At 56.2% G+C, this 19264-nt stretch overlaps 1 protein-coding gene across 1 annotated transcript in view; it reads left to right on the top strand.

The window, feature by feature from the left end:
* KMT2D (lysine methyltransferase 2D) overlaps window positions 1-19202 on the top strand; it is a 39323-nt gene extending 20121 nt beyond the window's left edge. Inside the window, exons 33-55 of the mRNA XM_041736336.1 lie at window positions 30-212; window positions 288-424; window positions 646-2555; window positions 3959-4082; window positions 4237-4321; window positions 4425-4491; window positions 4605-4837; window positions 4937-7804; window positions 7939-8079; window positions 8203-8370; window positions 8527-8686; window positions 9305-9380; window positions 9551-9726; window positions 9824-9954; window positions 10608-10740; window positions 10819-10946; window positions 11082-12222; window positions 13303-13439; window positions 13534-13664; window positions 15304-15589; window positions 15828-15901; window positions 16028-16136; window positions 16289-19202. Of these exons, the coding sequence (XP_041592270.1) occupies window positions 30-212; window positions 288-424; window positions 646-2555; window positions 3959-4082; window positions 4237-4321; window positions 4425-4491; window positions 4605-4837; window positions 4937-7804; window positions 7939-8079; window positions 8203-8370; window positions 8527-8686; window positions 9305-9380; window positions 9551-9726; window positions 9824-9954; window positions 10608-10740; window positions 10819-10946; window positions 11082-12222; window positions 13303-13439; window positions 13534-13664; window positions 15304-15589; window positions 15828-15901; window positions 16028-16136; window positions 16289-16381 (8691 nt within the window). The 3' untranslated portion in view covers window positions 16382-19202. The remainder of the gene's footprint in view (window positions 1-29; window positions 213-287; window positions 425-645; window positions 2556-3958; window positions 4083-4236; window positions 4322-4424; window positions 4492-4604; window positions 4838-4936; window positions 7805-7938; window positions 8080-8202; window positions 8371-8526; window positions 8687-9304; window positions 9381-9550; window positions 9727-9823; window positions 9955-10607; window positions 10741-10818; window positions 10947-11081; window positions 12223-13302; window positions 13440-13533; window positions 13665-15303; window positions 15590-15827; window positions 15902-16027; window positions 16137-16288) is intronic.
* Window positions 19203-19264: the final 62 nt, after the last annotated feature.

Raw genomic sequence — 19264 nt, 5'->3', positions numbered from 1 at the left:
CTTACCCCACTTTTCTGTTCTCTGCTCAGCGCCAGCGACTCCGGGAGCTGCTGATTCGGCAGCAGATCCAGCGCAACACCCTGCGGCAGGAGAAGGAGACAGCTGCGGCAGCTGCAGGAGCTGTGGGGCCCCCGGGCAGCTGGGGTGCTGAGCCCAGCAGCCCTGCCTTTGAGCAGCTGAGTCGAGGCCAGACCCCCTTCGCTGGGACCCAGGTAGGTAGAGTGGCAAGGGGTGAGGGGCTCAGGGTCCTGAAGATGGCCCCCCTCATCTATCTCTGTCTCTCCTAGGACAAGAGCAGCCTTGTGGGGCTGCCCCCAAGCAAGTTGGGGGGCCCCATCCTGGGGCCAGGGGCTTTTCCTGGTGATGACCGACTCTCCCGGCCACCTCCACCAGCCACCCCTTCTTCTCTGGATGTGAATAGCCGGTGAGGCTCCAAGGGGTTCCCTTGAAGTAAAGCAAAGGAACAGACCTCCCCACCTGTGTGTGCTCCCCCTGGTTTTCCCATGGCTGATCCTTGTCCCCGTGTCACTTAACTCTTCCCCATTCCCTCTGACTGCAGCAACTCCATCCTTCCCTGCTGCCCTAAGCCTGTTTTCTAGCTCTCCATCCTGATTTCATCGTACTGACTGTTGCATGTTTTTCCAGGCAACTGGTGGGAGGCTCCCAAGCCTTCTATCAGCGAGCGCCCTACCCTGGGTCCCTGCCCTTACAGCAGCAGCAGCAGCAGCAGCAACTGTGGCAGCAGCAGCAGCAGCAGCAGCAGCAACAGCAGCAGGCAACGGCAGCCACTTCCATGCGACTTGCCATGTCTACTCGCTTTCCGTCAACTCCTGGGCCTGAACTGGGCCGCCAAGCCCTGGGTTCCCCCTTGGCGGGACTTCCCACTCGCCTGCCTGGCCCCGGAGAGCCAGTGCCTGGTCCAGCTGGTCCTGCCCAGTTCATTGAGTTGCGGCACAATGTCCAGAAGGGACTAGGACCTGGGGGGGCTCCATTTCCTGGTCAGGGCCCCCCTCAGAGACCCCGTTTTTACCCAGTAAGTGAGGACTCCCACCGAATGGCTCCTGAAGGGCTTCGAGGCCTAGCCGTATCAGGCCTTCCCCCACAGAAACCCTCAGCACCCCCGGCCCCTGAATTGAACAACAGCCTCCATCCAATACCCCACACCAAAGGTCCCTCCCTGCCCGCCAGCTTGGAGCTGGTTAGCCGGCCCCCCTCAAGCACTGAGCTTGGCCGTCCTCCTCCTCTGGCCCTGGAAGCTGGGAAGTTACCCTGCGAGGATCCTGAGCTGGACGATGAGTTTGATGCCCACAAGGCCCTAGAGGATGATGAGGAGCTTGCTCACCTAGGCCTGGGTGTGGATGTGGCCAAGGGAGATGATGAGCTGGGCACCTTGGAAAACCTGGAGACCAATGATCCCCACCTGGATGACCTGCTCAACGGGGATGAGTTTGATCTACTGGCCTACACTGATCCTGAGCTGGACACTGGGGACAAGAAGGACATCTTCAATGAGCACCTAAGGCTGGTGGAATCGGCCAATGAAAAGGCAGAGCGGGAGGCCCTTCTGCGGGGGGTGGAGCCAGTATCCTTGGGCCCTGAGGAACGCCCTCCACCTGCTGCTGATGCCTCTGAGCCCCGTCTGGCATCAGTGCTTCCAGAGGTGAAGCCCAAGGTGGAGGAAGGTGGGCGCCACCCTTCCCCTTGCCAGTTTGCCATTACCACCCCCAAGGTAGAGCCGGCACCTGCTACCACTTCCCTAAGCCTGGGGCTGAAGCCAGGTCAGAGCGTTATGGGCAGCCGGGACACCCGGATGGGCACAGGACCCTTTTCCAGCAGTGGGCACACAACTGAGAAGGGCCCCTTTGGGGCCACGGGAGGACCACCAGCTCACCTGTTGACCCCCAGCCCGCTGAGTGGCCCAGGAGGGTCCTCTCTGCTGGAAAAGTTTGAGCTGGAGAGTGAGGCCTTGACCTTGCCCGGTGGCCATACTGCATCTGGGGATGAGCTGGACAAGATGGAGAGCTCGCTGGTAGCCAGTGAGTTGCCCTTACTCATTGAGGATCTGTTGGAGCATGAGAAGAAGGAGCTGCAGAAGAAGCAGCAGCTTTCCGCACAGCTGCAGCCTGTTCAGCAACAGCAGCAGCAGCAGCAGCAGCAACAACAACAGCAACATTCCTTGCTGTCTGCACCAGGCCCTGCCCAGGCCATGTCTTTGCCACACGAGGGCTCTTCTCCCAGTTTGTCTGGACCCCAACAGCAGCTTGCCCTAGGACTTGGAGGTTCCCGACAGCCAGGCTTGGCGCAACCACTGATGCCCACCCAGCCACCAGCACATGCCCTGCAGCAACGTCTGGCCCCATCCATGGCCATGGTATCCAATCAAGGGCATATGCTAAGTGGGCAGCATGGAGGGCAGGCAGGCTTGGTGCCCCAGCAGAGCTCCCAGCCAGTGCTGGCACAGAAGCCCATGGGTACCATGCCACCTTCTATGTGTATGAAACCTCAGCAGCTGGCCATGCAGCAGCAACTGGCTAACAGCTTCTTCCCGGATACAGGTAACTTCAGCCAGGGGCACTAGCTTAGTTATTTAGGGGTGATCACTGCTACCACCAAGTGGACACTAGTGCTATGGGACCTATAATCATCCCCAGCTAAGGGAAGTGGGATTCAAAGAGCATGGGCTAAATGCCATACTAGCAGTGCAGGCAGAAGTGTTGGAGCTTTTGCGAAGGGAGGAATAGTGCCTGGCATATAGCAGGCATTCAGATGTTGGAATGAATGGAATGAATGCATGAAGCCTGATTAGCAAAGGCTCTGGAGCTGAGGCGAGACCAGCAAATGGGGAGTTGGGAGAGAAGTGGTGCAGGACAAAGCAGTCCAGGTAGGGGCGAGGGCTTGAGTGAGACTGCTGGTGGGAAGCCAGCGGGTACGTTTGGAGACAGCAGTGAAGTGGTTAGGCAGGAGTGGACTCTGTATGGAGGGAAGTGAGTGGGTACTACCCTAATTTTGGACATGTAAGAAGTGGGGCCAGGTTAAGAAAGATCTTAAATTATAGTAGCATTTATTAAATTGTTATTTGCTAAGCAGCCTGCCATGTACTTTGCGCTCGTCATCTGATTGAATTACAACAAATTTATTAAATAGGTACTGCTGTTATCTTCAATTATAGAAAGGGAAGTAGGCTTGGAGGTTAAGTATCTTGCCCAGTTCATACAACTGACAGAGCTAGAGTTTGAATCCTGGCCTTCTGATCCTCTTACCTATTCTCTCAGAGTATGAGGAGAGGGAGTTTGGTTAGTGCTTTAAAAAATTGAGAGTTAACTTTTGTGAGCAGTAGAGAAATACACAATGTGTGAGATTTTAGGAAGATTTTAAGTTTTGGGTGGTTGCTTATTTCTCCTTTTTTACCCAGGACCCTGAGCAGGCAAGAAAGTGGGCTATAGGTGATGTATGTCGTGCCCAAAACAGCTCTGGCATCTAAGACTTTGTCACAGTGCCCACATCTTGGGTTCTTGGGCTGTACTAGTTGCCCTAAGAATATTTTCTTTGAAGAATGTTTTCTGGGTCATACAGTGTACTCATAGTCTGTGTCACATTTGATCCTTTCAGTAGTTCCATGAGATAGGCAGAGTAGGGAATCATGAGCTGTGTCAGATAGAGGAAGAAACTGAGGCTCAGAGAAGTCAAATGACAGTGATGTATTGGCCTCACGAATCCTTACTTAATATCTCTTCTTAGCGCTGTGCAAGTGAAAACAGGACCACATTCCTATGAATTATAAAGCTGAGTCACCCAGGCTGCCTGGCTTCTAGTACAATGGTCTTTCTACCCTTATTTTGCCATTCCGTTGTCCTACTTGGTTCGGCGGAGGCCAAGGTGTTGGGTGTTGGAAGGCACAGCAGACATAGAGGGGAATATTGACTCCAATATCCAGCTTATTCGGCTCTCCCCTCTCCAGATCTGGACAAATTTGCGGCAGAAGATATCATTGATCCCATTGCAAAGGCCAAGATGGTGGCTTTGAAAGGCATCAAGAAGGTGATGGCTCAGGGCAGCATTGGAGTGGCACCTGGTATGAACAGGTAAGACTTGGGAGGTGGGGGGTGATCAGCTCTTTTCCTTTCCTAGTCCTTCCCCTCTCCTTCTTTGTCCCCCTCCCTACTTGTCCTACTTCTCTGCCTTTCAACTTTCTCCATGACCTACACATCCCATCCCCTTTGTTGTGGCGGACTCCAGGCAGCAAGTGTCCCTGCTAGCCCAGAGGCTCTCAGGGGGGCCCGGCAGTGATCTGCAGAACCATGTGACAGCTGGAAGTGGCCAGGTAAGTGATCAGGTGGGATTAGGAACGTGTGTCCTCTCCAGTCAGGCCATGCTTAGGGCCTGCTATGGAACAACGACCCTTCAGCAAGTTTCTCTCACCACAGGAGCGGAGTGCTGGTGACCCCTCCCAGCCTCGTCCCAACCCGCCCACCTTTGCCCAGGGAGTGATCAGTGAGTATGGGGATGGGGAGGAGTGTGCAAGGGAGTGGCTGGGGGCAGATGGTTGAGGAAGAGGGATTCTGAGCTCCCTTTGGCAGGTCCCGACACCCTGTTTCTTTTCTCAGATGAGGCTGACCAGCGGCAGTATGAGGAATGGCTGTTTCATACCCAACAGCTCCTACAGATGCAGCTGAAGGTGCTAGAGGAGCAGATTGGTGTGCACCGCAAGTCTCGGAAGGCTCTGTGCGCCAAGCAGCGCACTGCCAAAAAGGCTGGCCGTGAGTTCCCGGAGGCTGATGCCGAGAAGCTCAAGCTGGTGACGGAGCAGCAGAGCAAGATCCAGAAACAGCTGGATCAGGTACGGAAAGCAGACTTCAGCCTGGCAACCAGGAGCCCAACAAGAGGGAGGGCACGGTTGGGCTGGCTCCAAGCTGACTTCCCAATTCTCCTGTGCTAGGTCCGGAAGCAGCAGAAGGAGCACACCAATCTCATGGCAGAGTATCGGAATAAGCAGCAGCAGCAGCAGCAGCAGCAACAACAGCAGCAGCAGCAACACTCAGCTGTGCTGGCCCTTAGCCCTTCCCAGAGTCCCCGGCTACTCACCAAGCTCCCTGGTCAGCTGCTCCCGGGCCATGGGCTGCAGCCACCACAGGGGCCTCCGGGTGGGCAAGCTGCAGGTCTTCGCCTGCCCCCAGGAGGCATGACACTCCCTGGACAGCCTGGTGGCCCTTTCCTCAACACCTCCCTGGCCCAACAGCAGCAACAGCAACACTCTGGTGGAGCTGGGGCCTTGGGGGGCCCCTCAGGGGGCTTTTTCCCAGGCAACCTGGCTCTTCGAGGCCTAGGACCCGATTCAAGACTTTTACAGGAAAGGCAGCTGCAGCTCCAGCAGCAGCGCATGCAACTAGCCCAGAAACTGCAACAGCAGCAGCAACAGCACCTCTTAGGACAGGTGGCAGTCCAGCAGCAACAGCAGCAGAGCCTGGGTGTACAGGCAAACCAGGCTCTGGGTCCCAAACCCCAGGGGCTTCTGCCTCCCAGCAGCCGTCAGGGCCTCTTGGTCCAACAGCTGTCCCCACAACCACCCCAGGGGCCCCAGGGCATGCTGGGCCCTGCCCAGGTAGCAGTGTTGCAGCAACAGCAGCAGCAGCAACACCCTGGAGCCTTGGGCCCCCAGGGTCCTCACAGACAGGTGCTTCTGACCCAGTCCCGGGTGCTGAGTTCCCCCCAGCTGGCACAGCAGGGTCAGGGCCTCATGGGACACCGGCTGGTCACAGCCCAGCAGCAGCAGCAGCAACAGCAGCAACAGCAGCAACAGCACCAACAGCAGGGATCCATGGCAGGCCTTTCCCATCTGCAGCAGGGCCTGATGCCACACGGTGGGCAGCCCAAACTCAGCACTCAGCCCATGGCCGCCTTGCAGCAGCAGCAGCAGCAGCTCCAGCAGCAGCAGCAGCAGCAGCAGCAGCAGCAGCAGCAGCAGCAACTCCAACAGCAACAGCAGCAGCAGCTCCAACAGCAACAGCAGCAGCAGCTCCAACAGCAACAGCAGCAGCAACTGCAACAGCAGCAATTACAGCAGCAGCAGCAGTTTCAGCAGCAGCAGCAGCAGCTACAGCAACAGCAGCAGCAGCAATTTCAGCAGCAGCAGCAACAGCAGCAGCAGCAGCAACAGCAGCAACAGCAGATGGGCCTCTTGAACCAGAGTCGAACTTTACTGTCTCCACAGCAGCAGCAGCCGCAGCAGCCACAGCAGCAGGTGCCCCTTGGCCCCGGCATGCCCGCCAAGCCCTCACAACACTTTTCTAGCCCTGGAGCCCTGGGCACCACTGTCCTGCTGACGGGCAAGGAGCAGAGCATGGTAGAGACAGCTCTTCCTCCAGAGGCCACGGAGGGGCCATCCACACATCAGGGGGCACCACTAGCCCTAGGGACTGTTCCTGAGTCGGCAGCCACTGAACCTGGGGAGGTGAAGCCCTCACTCTCTGGGGACTCACAGCTCCTGGTTGTCCAGCCGCAGACCCAGCCACAACCCAGCTCTGTGCAGCTGCAGCCACCTCTGAGGCTCCCAGGGCCACAGCAGCAGCAAGTTAACTTGCTCCACACAGCCACTGTGGGAAGCCATGGGCAAGCAGGCAGCGGCTCATCCTCGGAGGCCTCACCCATGCCCCACCTGCTGGCCCAATCCTCTGTTCCTTTAGGGGAGCAGCCTGGGACCATGACCCAGAACCTTCTGGGCTCCCAACAGCCCCTTGGACTAGAGCGGCCAGTGCAGAATAATGCCGGGCCGCAGCCTGCCAAAGCAGGATCTGTCCCCCAGTCCGGACCGGGCCTGCCTGGGCCTGGAGTCATGCCGACAGTGGGTCAGCTTCGAGCGCAGCTCCAAGGAGTCCTGGCCAAAAACCCCCAGTTGCGGCACTTGAGCCCGCAGCAGCAGCAGCAGCTACAGGCACTCCTCATGCAGCGGCAACTGCAGCAGAGTCAGGCAGTGCGCCAGGCCCCACCCTACCAGGAACCCGGGGCCCAGCCCTCTCCCCTCCAGGGCCTCCTGGGCCGCCAGCCCCAACTTGGGGGCTTCCCTGGATCCCAGACAGGCCCCCTCCAGGAGCTAGGGGTGGGGCTTCGACCTCAGGGCCCACCCCGGCTCCCCGCCCCACAAGGAGCCTTAGCCACAGGACCGGTTCTCGGCCCTGTCCATCCCACTCCTCCACCATCCAGCCCCCAAGAGCCAAAGAGACCTTCCTCACAGCCCCCCGGAGCCAGCCCCCTGGTCCCGTCCCAGCTCCCTTCTGAGGCCCAGCTCCCTCCCACCCAGCCAGGGACCCCAAAACCCCAGGGGCCATCCTTGGAGCTGCCTCCTGGGAGGGTCTCACCTGCTGCTGCCCAGCTTGCAGATACGTTCTTCGGCAAGGGGCTGGGACCTTGGGACCCTCCAGACAGCCTAGTAGAAGCCCAGAAGCCAGAGCAGAGCAGCCTGGTACCTGGGCATCTGGAGCAGGTGAATGGGCAGGCGGTGCCTGAGCCACCCCATCTCAGCATCAAGCAGGAGCCTCGGGAAGAGCCATGTGCCCTGGGAGCCCAGGCGGTGAAGAGGGAGGCCAACGGGGAGCCAATAGGGGCACCAGGTACCAGCAACCACCTCCTGCTGGCAGGCCCCCGTTCAGAGGCCGGGCATCTGCTCTTGCAGAAGCTTCTACGGGCAAAGAATGTGCAACTCAGCACTGGGCGGGGGCCCGAGGGGCTGCGAGCTGAGATCAACGGGCACATTGACAGCAAGCTGGCTGGGCTGGAGCAGAAACTACAGGGTACCCCCAGCAACAAGGAGGTGAGTGCTCTAGATAGATTGAGAAGATAGAGTGGGGACTGCAACCGGGGCAGCGTGAGCAGGTCTGGTTCACCCAGGAGAGGTGAGGGCTCCGAGGAAGACAGCAGCCTTCACTGTGGGTTTATCCGGCTTAGGATACAGCAGCAAGGAAGCCTGTGACACCGAAGCCCAAGCGGGTACAGAAGGCAAGCGACAGGTTGGTGAGCTCCCGAAAGAAGCTGCGGAAGGAGGACGGGGTCAGGGCCAGCGAGGCCTTGCTGAAACAGCTGAAACAGGTGACCCCTAGGAGCCAGCCCCCTGGTCCCATCCCAGGATAGGGGGCACCCTGGCCCCCAGCTGTGCAGTGGCAGAGATGTACACACTGCAGGTGTCCAACCTTGTCGTCTTGCCCCTCCTAGGAGCTGTCCCTGCTGCCCCTAACGGAGCCTACCATCACCGCCAATTTTAGCCTCTTTGCTCCCTTCGGCAGTGGCTGCCCAGTCAACGGGCAGTGCCAGCTGAGGGGGGCCTTTGGAAGTGGGGCACTGCCCACTGGCCCTGACTACTATTCCCAGCTGCTTACCAAGGTCAGAAAAACGGCAATACCTTTGGGGGATGACAAGGTTCTTGGGGAGGTGGAGGTGGGAGTGAGAAATGAGGAAATCGCTGATGTCGTGTGGGGCCAGGAGATTACGTCATTCTCCCTCTGCCATCTTGCACACAACACCCCACCCCACCCCCAGAATAACCTGAGTAACCCGCCGACACCACCCTCGTCGCTGCCCCCCACCCCACCCCCATCGGTGCAGCAGAAGATGGTGAATGGTGTCACTCCATCCGAAGAGCTGGGGGAGCACCCCAAGGATGCTGCCTCTGCCCGGGATACTGAAGGGACGCTGAGGGGTAAGTCAGGAGCAGAGTGGGCCTCTCCTTCTCTGGTGGGACTTGGTGGCCGGGGCAGTGTGCCCTCTCGTAGGGTTTGAGACAGGAATGATTGCACGTTGTCCTGTGTGTGCGCGTGACCATGTACCTGAAATAAGGAAGGGCCTTCTCAGGGCTGATTTGTTGGAAGCAAGGAGTCCAGAGCACACGCAACCGAGGAGGCGGTTGGCAGGAAGAGTGTTGATGAGGCCTTTGTCTATGAGGTGCAGCCTTGCTTTAGTGGGTATAGAACTAAAATCTAGATTTGAATTCTCCAATTCCTATATTCATTTAGCTGTTAGCATGGCTAAGTAACATGAACGACTTGTGTGGGCCCCAATTTCCTTACTGTAAATAGGTGTTATAATATTCCTCTGCTGGAGTTGTTAAAGGCTGATAAACAAAGCCCAGTGCCTGGCACATAGGAAAGGCTCGATAAATAAAGCTCACCTGCCCCAGCCTGGTATGTAGGTGGGTGGGCAGGCAGCAGTCATGAGAGCTAAGTTAGATCTTACACTAGTTAGGCCTGAAATATGGGGGAGAAGGCCCCATCAGCTTTGGCCTCCAGCCTGACTTTTCTTCTCCCTTCCCACCCTTCAGATGCTTCAGAGGTGAAGAGTCTAGACCTGCTGGCCGCCTTGCCTACACCCCCTCACAATCAGACTGAGGATGTCAGGTGGGGGTGGCTGCAAATGGGGATAAAGAATGGGATGGGGGGCAGGGTGCCTCACTTTTTCTTTTGGCCAATGGCAGATTTCAGATAAGGCTATGACATCTACTAATTTCTAGATTCGGGAGAGGGAGTCCGAAGGACTGTACCAACAAATGTCTCTTTTTGGCCCCTAGGATGGAAAGTGACGAGGACAGCGATTCTCCTGATAGCATTGTGCCAGCTTCGTCCCCCGAAAGCATCCTAGGGGAGGAGGCACCACGTTTCCCTCAGCTGGGCTCAGGCCGGTGGGAGCAGGAAGACCGGGCTCTCTCCCCTGTTATCCCCATAATTCCTCGGGCCAGTATCCCAGGTAGAGGCTGCTCTGAGCAGGAGCCTGGTGTGGCTGGGTTGTCAGGGCCCAGGGGAGAGAGGCAGCTGGAGCCTACACAGGTCCCTCTCTCGTTCAGTCTTCCCAGATACCAAACCTTATGGGGCCCTGGACCTGGAGACCTCTGGAAAGCTGCCTGCCACAACTTGGGAAAAGGGCAAAGGAAGCGAGGTGTCGGTCATGCTGACGGTCTCTGCTGCTGCGGCCAAGGTATGTCCTGGGGGTACCTTGGAGGCCAAAGGGACCCTGGTCAGAAGGCAGTCCCTGGAGCTTGTGTGGATAAATTCAGTCGCTCAGAACTGTGTACTAGGGCCTACTGTGCGTGAATGCCTGGGCTGGAGGCTGCAGGATTAGGGTAGATAAGGCAGGAGGGGTCGCTGCCCTCAAGGGGCTCACAGTCAAGTGATAGACCCAAGTCAGCAAATAAGGAGAGTGCACATAATGCGACATGCTGCAAGACAGCGTGTCCCCAGTCACGTTTGGTGGAACTCTGTTATTTTTTTAATGTTGACAGGGTTTTGTGGTCAGAAAATTGGAAACCCCAGTTGAAACCACAAAACAAGTTTCTTTAGTACAAGACTCCTCAGATCCTGTAAATTGCTAATGTGTATCATGAGTCTCCGAGTTGTGAATATAGTGTGTGTCCGTCTGAAACTTGGTGGGCATGGGTCCCTTCTTGGGGAGCGCCCACTAATGACCACAGCAGTCCGGGAGAGGTGCTATGAAAGAAATGTGTGAAAGGGCAGGACTGAGTGGCCGCTTGGGGAGTGCGGTTCTGGGTGTTCTTGTCCCCACCACATTGGTGGCAGCGCCCGCTCCACACTGCCGACATGGTCCTCCCGTCCCCTTCCCTGCCCTGGCAGAACCTGAATGGTGTGATGGTGGCAGTGGCAGAGCTGCTAAGCATGAAGATCCCCAACTCCTATGAGGTGCTGTTCCCAGAGAGCCCTGCCCGGGCAGGCATTGAGCCTAAGAAGGGGGAAGCTGAGGGCCCTGGTGAGTTTGGCAGGAAATCTCCTTGGGACCTGCAGGGAGTGATTCTGGTGGGAGGTTCTGACCCCTTCCTTCCTGCAGGAGGGAAAGAAAAGGGTCTGGGAGGCAAGAGCCCGGAAGCTGGCCCTGATTGGCTGAAACAGTTTGATGCAGTGTTGCCTGGCTATACCCTCAAGAGCCAACTAGACATCCTGAGCCTCCTGAAACAGGTGGGTCTGGGGGAGAAAAGAGGGTGGGTGTCGCTAGGGCAAGAAGGCAGAGGGCTTCTGGGAGTGGAATGTGGGTGAGAGGCTAGTGGAACGAGGAGCTGGCACTAACGATACCGGACACATGCCCTCCCTTAGGAGAGCCCTGCCCCAGAGCCCCCCACCCAACACAGCTACACCTACAACGTCTCCAATCTGGATGTGCGACAGCTCTCAGCCCCGCCTCCTGAGGAACCCTCCCCGCCCCCGTCCCCCTTGGCACCCTCTCCTGCCAGCCCCCCTGCTGAGCCCCTGGTTGAACTCCCGGCTGAACCCTCAGCTGAGCCACCAGTCCCATCGCCTCTGCCACTGGCCTCGTCCCCTGAGTCAGCCAGACCCAAGCCCCGAGCCCGGCCCCCTGAAGAAGGTGAAGATTCCCGGCCCCCTCGCCTCAAGAAGTGGAAAGGGGTGCGCTGGAAGCGGCTGCGGCTGCTGCTGACCATCCAGAAGGGCAGTGGGCGGCAGGAGGACGAGCGGGAAGTGGCAGAGTTTATGGAACAGCTCGGCACAGCCCTGCGACCCGACAAGGTGCCTCGTGATATGCGGCGCTGCTGCTTCTGTCATGAGGAGGGTGACGGGGCCACTGATGGGCCGGCGCGCCTGCTGAACCTGGACCTGGACCTGTGGGTGCACCTCAACTGTGCCCTGTGGTCCACAGAGGTGTACGAGACCCAGGGTGGGGCGCTGATGAACGTTGAGGTCGCCCTGCACCGAGGGCTGCTCACTAAGTGCTCCCTGTGCCAGCGCACTGGCGCCACCAGCAGCTGCAATCGAATGCGTTGCCCCAACGTCTACCATTTTGCCTGCGCCATCCGCGCCAAGTGCATGTTCTTCAAGGACAAGACCATGCTGTGTCCAATGCATAAGATCAAGGGGCCCTGTGAACAGGAGCTGAGCTCTTTTGCTGTCTTCCGGCGGGTCTACATTGAGCGGGATGAGGTGAAGCAAATCGCCAGCATCATCCAGCGGGGAGAGCGGCTGCACATGTTCCGCGTGGGGGGCCTTGTGTTCCATGCCATCGGACAGCTGCTCCCTCATCAGATGGCTGACTTCCACAGTGCCACTGCCCTCTATCCCGTTGGCTATGAGGCCACGCGCATCTACTGGAGCCTCCGCACCAACAACCGCCGCTGCTGCTACCGCTGCTCCATTGGCGAGAACAACGGAAGGCCAGAGTTCGTCATCAAAGTCATGGAGCAGGGCCTGGAGGATCTGGTCTTCACGGATGCCTCCCCCCAGGGTGAGCACTGGGCCCTCAAAATGCTAATGTGTTAGTGGAAGGGATCCACAGGGTCCTTGTGAGGGATCTTCCTCCCCTGGCTTCAGGCAGGTGGGGGTTCTTTTATTTTATTTTTTTTTGGGGGGGTTCTTTTAAAAATCCCCAGAGAAAGCATTTCAGCTTCTGTTAGTCACCCTAAATTCCTTTGTGATTGAAGATACTTTGCTTGTCTACTTCACGTATTTTAGCTCCTTTTCCTATCCTCAGTGGAACTAAAGAATACGATTCTGAGACCGCGTCAGCTGGATCACTTACCCTATTCCTAACCATGAGTTCCTTACGGTTGCTTTTCCCCCATCAAAATTCTTTTGCCTGGGATCCCTGGGTGGCGCAGCGGTTTGGCACCTGCCTTTGGCCCAGGGCGCGGTCCTGGAGACCCGGGATCGAATCCCACATCGGGCTCCCGGTGCATGGAGCCTGCTTCTCCCTCCGCCTGTGTCTCTGCCTCTCTCTCTCTCTCTCTGTGACTACCATAAAAAAAAAAAAAAAAAAAAAAAAAAAAAATTCTTTTGCCCTGAGTTTTAGCGTTAAGGATAGAAATAAGTGAGCAAGGACTGTGTGCCACAAACTAAAGTAAGTGATTGACATAGGTTGTTTTGTCCGTGGCAGCCCTGTGAGGTAAGTACTCTTGTTTTGCCCAGTGTACACGTATAGAAAAAGAGCCTTCGAGAGATTGGAGTATTGGCATAAAGGCCCATGGCTGATACTAGAACCCGAACCCACATCTTCCCAGCTCCAAAGCATGCGTGTTGTTGCGGCTCTCGGTCAGGCACTGAGGCCTGTGATGGGTCTCCTGGGCCCTGGGGTCACCCATCTCCTTGTTAGAGGGCTCTCTGCTGCCCCTACAGGGTAGGAAGCCTTCTGGCATATTGAGGGAAAAGGGGACTGGGAGGCCAGCTCGGGGGGCCTTGAAGAACCACACAGCCTCATGGCGGGAGGTAGGCAGGCTCCAGAAAACAACCACGGCTCTGGCTCAGGGTCAGGCTGAGGTCAGGCAACAGAAGTTGCCTCTGAGGGCTACTCTCTTTCCTTGTCCCTTAGCTGTGTGGAACCGCATCATCGAGCCTGTGGCCGCCATGAGAAAAGAGGCTGACATGCTGCGGCTCTTCCCCGAGTACCTGAAGGGCGAGGAGCTCTTCGGGCTGACGGTGCACGCCGTGCTGCGCATAGCTGAATCAGTAAGGAGGGTGCTGGGGGCCACGTGGGCACCGGGAACTCTGGTTCCTGCCCCTGAAATGCTCAGGCTAAGGCAAGCACAACCTGTGTCCACAGCTGCCTGGAGTGGAGAGCTGTCAAAACTATTTATTCCGCTACGGACGCCACCCCCTGATGGAGCTGCCACTCATGATCAATCCCACTGGCTGTGCCCGATCGGAGCCTAAAATCCTCACACACTACAAACGGTGAGCATGTGGGATGGGGGCCGTGGGATCCGGGAGTGGGGGTTGGTAGGAGCCCTCCGGCCGATTATAAAGGTCTAGGGGTTCACCCTAGGCCTCCTGATTAGAGGGGATGCAGGTGTCACTTAGGTTATCCCTTTCTTCTTCCTCCACCCTGCTCAGGTGTCCTGGGTTGACCTGGGGTCTGAGGCAGACTCATCTTGGGCCCCCTGGGAATGGCTGCTGGGGAGGTTCTGGGTAGACAGTGGTGAAATTTTATGAAGTTGATAAGGGAGCCAGTCACCTCCTTCCTCTCTTATTTTGCTTCCAGGGGGCCTGTGATTCTCCCAAACCTGAGACGCCCCATAAAGGCTAGGGTCACCTTCCCTTCCCCAGGCTGAGTTGGTGTCAAAAATAATTAGAAATATAATAGAAAAATAATAAAACCTTACGTTTGTATAGCACTTTATACTTTTTTTTTCAAAGCGTTTTCACATCCATTATCTCATTTGATCCTCACAACAACCTTATGAGGTAGGTAGGGCAGGTGGTATGACCCCCCATTTACAGCTGAGAAAACTGCGACCCAGAAAGGTTAAGTGACTAGACAAAGGTCACACAGCTGGGACCAGAACTTTACCTCCCAACTCGTGGTGCACTGCTCTTTCTGTGTGCCACAGTAGCCTGACTTTGGTCCCTGGGTAGAGGGAGGCACAATCCTTATAGCAGGGTTTTCTCGAAGGCCTCTTGTTGCCTCTTGGGCTGTCGTGGAGCGTCAGGCTCTACTAGCCCAGTCATTCCTAGTCCTTGATGCTCTACAACAGTGGTTTTCAAACTGTGTGTGTTTCAGAAAGTCCTGGAACACATAAACTGAATAAGCAGAACTTGGCCCTCCCCGTGCAGAACTCCCCCTTCCCCAAATTGGATTCAACCGGAGGCATCCTCTTAACATCTACTTCATGTATTGGAATGCCAGTAACATTTTATTAAAGAAAAAAAAGATCTCTACTAAATAAAAAAGAATCAAAAACGTTTGAAAACCACTGCTCTGGGAGGGGCAGGATTTTGGCTGGTGCCCTAGGGTGGTGAAAAGGCGTCGTGCCAGGCAGCAGTCATTCCCCTGCACTGAGCCCAACGTTATATGTCAGAGAAGGGGACAGTCTGAAGAAAGGAAAGGATACCACCTTTTGGCTATGAATTCAGAGCCACTTTTAATTCAAATCCAGCCCAGTGTGGTAGACATGGCCCCCAATTTCAGGGCTTCTGGTATGTGTAGGAGGTAGAAATCAGATGTTTGAGCAAATCATGAGCTTAAATGCCAGGCCTGGGCTGCTTGGGGAAGACCCCCCCAGAAGAGTGTGGCCTTGTGTAATGCTTGGTAGGAGGGTGGTGTAAGGCAGGGAGATGGGAGAGTGGGCTCAGTGTACGGGAATTGGTGCCCCCCCCCCATCTCCCATCCTGGCTCTCTGTGCCACTCAGGGTGTTGGAAGGGTCCCCACAATCAGTGGCTGTCTCATCAAAGCCAAGAGCCACATGCCTCCACTCCCATTTCCAAGATAGCACATGCCCTTAACTGGCATGTTGCACATCCCAGGGAGGAGGCGGGTGTTGTGTGCCTGGTCTGAGGGAGAGCTGTCTTGTCATGGCCTGTGTCACCTCCCAGGCCTCACACCCTGAACAGCACCAGCATGTCCAAGGCATATCAGAGCACCTTCACAGGCGAGACCAACACCCCATACAGTAAGCAGTTTGTGCACTCCAAGTCATCACAGTACCGGCGCCTGCGCACTGAGTGGAAGAACAACGTGTACCTGGCTCGCTCCCGTATCCAGGGCCTGGGGCTCTATGCCGCCAAGGACCTAGAAAAGCACACAATGGTCATCGAATATATTGGCACCATCATTCGCAATGAGGTGGCCAACCGGCGGGAGAAAATCTATGAGGAGCAGGTAAGGGCTGGCAGAGGGGCGGTCTTGGCTCGTGGTCCGTGCTCCTTCGAGGACCAAGGGGCAGAATGGGGTCAGGGGAGCAGGTGGAAAGCTGTGGGAGGGGAGGGGAGAGATGGGATAAAGGCAGAATAAGAAATGAAGACAAGCCCACAGCCCGAGTCTGCTACGGGATCCCCCCCACCAGCACTGCTGCCATGCCCTGATACCCTTCCCACTTCTGCTACTTCTTCCCTTCTAGAATCGCGGCATCTACATGTTCCGAATAAACAACGAACATGTAATTGATGCTACGTTGACCGGAGGCCCTGCCAGGTGAGAGAGGAATGAGAAAGGAGGAATTCAGGGGTCGCTGGGGGTGACGTTCGGGGTGGGCCAAGAAGGAACCAAAACCATCCCGACTCAGTTGCCTGGCATACTCAATTCTGGCCCGCTGCTTAGGTACATTAACCATTCCTGTGCCCCTAACTGTGTGGCGGAAGTTGTGACATTTGACAAGGAGGATAAAATCATCATCATCTCCAGCCGGCGAATCCCCAAAGGAGAGGAGGTGAGGAAGTGTCCTATGTGGGTGACAAAGCAGCCCCCTCTTTGCTATTCCCCAGAGCCAAGTTCCAAGGCCACTGCCATCAGAGGAGATCTCTGGCCTCCCCCCACTCCCTCTGGGGGGCTGGCATCGATTCTACCCTCTTCTCTTTCCAGCTGACCTATGACTATCAGTTTGACTTTGAGGACGATCAGCACAAGATCCCCTGCCACTGTGGAGCCTGGAACTGTCGGAAATGGATGAACTAAGAAGCTTAGAGGCTACCAGGCAGGGGAGTCCCCCCACCCCCAACCTCTTCCCTGAAAGGGATGAGGGGGAAGAGAGGTAGCAGCCAGAGCCAGGACCCAGGGCTGGGGCTGCCGGCTGACCGGAGCCCCTGGAGCAGGAGGCTGGGGCAGAGGGCCCTAGGCCAAGCCCACCCTGGGCACCAGGGACAACCCTCTTCCCCGCCACCGGCCCCCAGGCTGGCATCTCTGCCCCCAGCTCCAGGAGGGGCCAGACAGAAGCAGCCATTGGGCATCTCAGGTTTGAGGGGGATATGGGCCGGGAACTACCCAGAAGCAACTGGGAGGCAGCAGGGAGGGGGGAGGAGGATGTGTGGCCGGGCCTCACAAGCCCTGCTGCTCCCACCGACCTCTCCGGCCCAACTCAAGGCTGCAAAGAGACTTGACTAAGCTTGACAATCCCAAAGGCCGGGTCCCACACCTGGCCCTGCCTGCCGGGTCCTGCCCCCACCCTCACTCCCATCCCCTTCCCTCTCAATCTGTCTCTGTCTCCCTCTTTTCCTCTGTGTTTCTGTCTCTCTATGGGTTGTGTTTCCTTGTTTCCACTCTGACAAATGCAACATGAACGGGAAAGAGGCGCCCAGCTGCCCAGGAGGGCAAGCCAGGCAAGCCGGGCAAGGAGACCCCGCACCCACACCTACCTCATTTAAGTGTTGGATTTTTTGCTGTTTTGAAATGTGAGACCCTCTCCAAGCCCCCTACTGCCCCGACCCTCTCTTCCGCCTCACTGCCCTCTTCTGAGTGGGTGGAAGGGGGGTAGGAAGAGGAAGAAAAACAACAACAAAAAATCCATCTTTGTTTTTAATTATGGGCATGGGATGGTGGTTGAGGCTAATGATGATGAAGATTGGGGATAACTGGCCCCTAGTTGCTCTAGGACTTCCTTCTCCATCTGGACATGGGGGCAGGAGGGGTGTGCTAAACCTAGGACCAGGATATCTCCCTCCTGTTTTCCCAACCCCATCATGAGCCCATTTGCCCTCCAGCCCCTGGATGGGGTGGGTGGGTGGTAGGGTGAGGGCTATCCCTGAGTGGCATGCCCATACCCAGTGAGGCAGGGTGTGGCCCGGAGCTCCCACTTTCCCTCAGTCACCAAACTGCTGCTGGTCTGGTGGGAAGGGGTGGTGATGTGGGGGTGGGGAGCTTAGTGTCAGCGCGGGGAGGGTGGGGGGTATTTATCTATTTATACATGGGATTGTACATAGTCTTGTGGGGAATGGGGGAGCCGGCTGGAGGTGAGAACCCTCCCCTCTCCCCCCACCCCCGGGGAGAGCAAATGTAAAACTACTAATTTTTGTGCTTTATATATTCTATATAAATATATCTATTTTCTTTTTACAAAACCAGTTTATAAATGGTAGGGGGGTGTGGGGCGGACACATGGAGCTCCCCTTGTGGGGGGGCCCCCTCCATTACCCAACCTACCGCCCTTTTCCTCACCCCCTCCTCCCCACCCCCTGGCTGTGACTGCTGTAAGGTGGGGGTATAGAGGCTGGGCAATTCTCACCCCCGTTGTATAGTTGGACTATGTTATAACGCACAAAAGTGAGCTGGCCCCAGGGGGAGCCAGAGGGTGATGGGTTCCCTGCCTCCCTTTCCTTCCCCTTTCTGCCCAAGCTTGTGCTGCAGTTGAACCTCTTCCTGGGGGGGTAGGGGTAGGTCGGGGGTGGGTGAGGCCCCAGACCCCTCTCGAGTAGGGAGCGTGGGGATGAAGATGAAGCTTATATGCAGTTCTCTCCTAGGGGCTGTGGGCAAAGGGCATTTTGTAATTAATATTTTCAAGAATCAAATGTCTGGAGTGTAGGGGTGGGCTTGGTGGCGGTGGATGGGCGGGCCTGCTGGAGGGGGAGCAAGGTCGCTGTTGTGATTTTAGGTTTTTTGTTTTGTTTTGTTTTTGAATTTGGGGGGTTGCGGATTGATGGGGGTAGGGAGATTTTTTTTTTTTAAGCTGCTTCCTCAACTGTTTCAAGCTGCAAATGTTTAAGAGAATAACACCCCCCCACCCCCACAGAAACCGCTGTCATTAAATCAGACAGTGGGGAGACTGGGCTGCTGCCCCCAAAGCCATTGGATATTCCTTTTCCAAGAGCAAAAGGTCTAGGCTACAGGGAGGGGGAGATTGGCTCCTGTGAGCCAGGCTCTGGTTGGGGCTTGGGCCCTGGGATTGGGAAAAGGGGATGGGGCAGACTTTGTAAGCATATGCTAGGTATCCGATAGTCCTGTAGAATTTAGTGAAGAAACCTTATACAGTTTTTAATTTTTATATAAACTAACTCAGACCCAAGCTACAAGGTTGGAATTTTGGTTGTTGGTTTTTTTTTTTTTTTTTTTAAAGTACCCCGCCTGTATAATTGCATCTGAATTCCCTCCTCCTCCCCCCCCCCCGCCCCCCTCCCCCCGTGTTTGTATTTTGGGTTGGTTTACACTTGCACATATTCAATTTTCAGTTTTTCCCTTTTACAGTCTTCTCCCCTCACCTCCAGGACCCTCCCCCCTTTTTAAAAAATAAATCGCTGACAAGTGTGAATCCCGTGAAGACTTTATTTTGTGTTGTGTGTATCCTGTACAGCAAGGTTGGTCCTTCGTAACAACGGATGAAATGATTCCCTTTTTTAAAGCGCCCTCTCTCCCTCCACCCCCGGCGCCCTGTCCTTGGCATGTTTTGTATCGGCGATCATTCTGAACTGTACATAATTTATGTTGCAAGAGGCAAAGGGCAAGTTTTGGATTTTGCTTCTTCCAAGTTTGTTTTTAAACGACAAATAAAAAAAGAACATTTTAAATACAAGCGGCTCCGTCCAGTCACCCTCGCCGTCGGCGGATCCGTAAGGTCCGAGGGGACCCGGG

The sequence above is a fragment of the Vulpes lagopus genome, chromosome 21 (genome assembly GCF_018345385.1).
Source record: "Vulpes lagopus strain Blue_001 chromosome 21, ASM1834538v1, whole genome shotgun sequence".
Taxonomy (NCBI): Eukaryota; Metazoa; Chordata; class Mammalia; order Carnivora; family Canidae; genus Vulpes; species Vulpes lagopus.
This window is presented reverse-complemented; position numbering and strand designations above follow the sequence as displayed.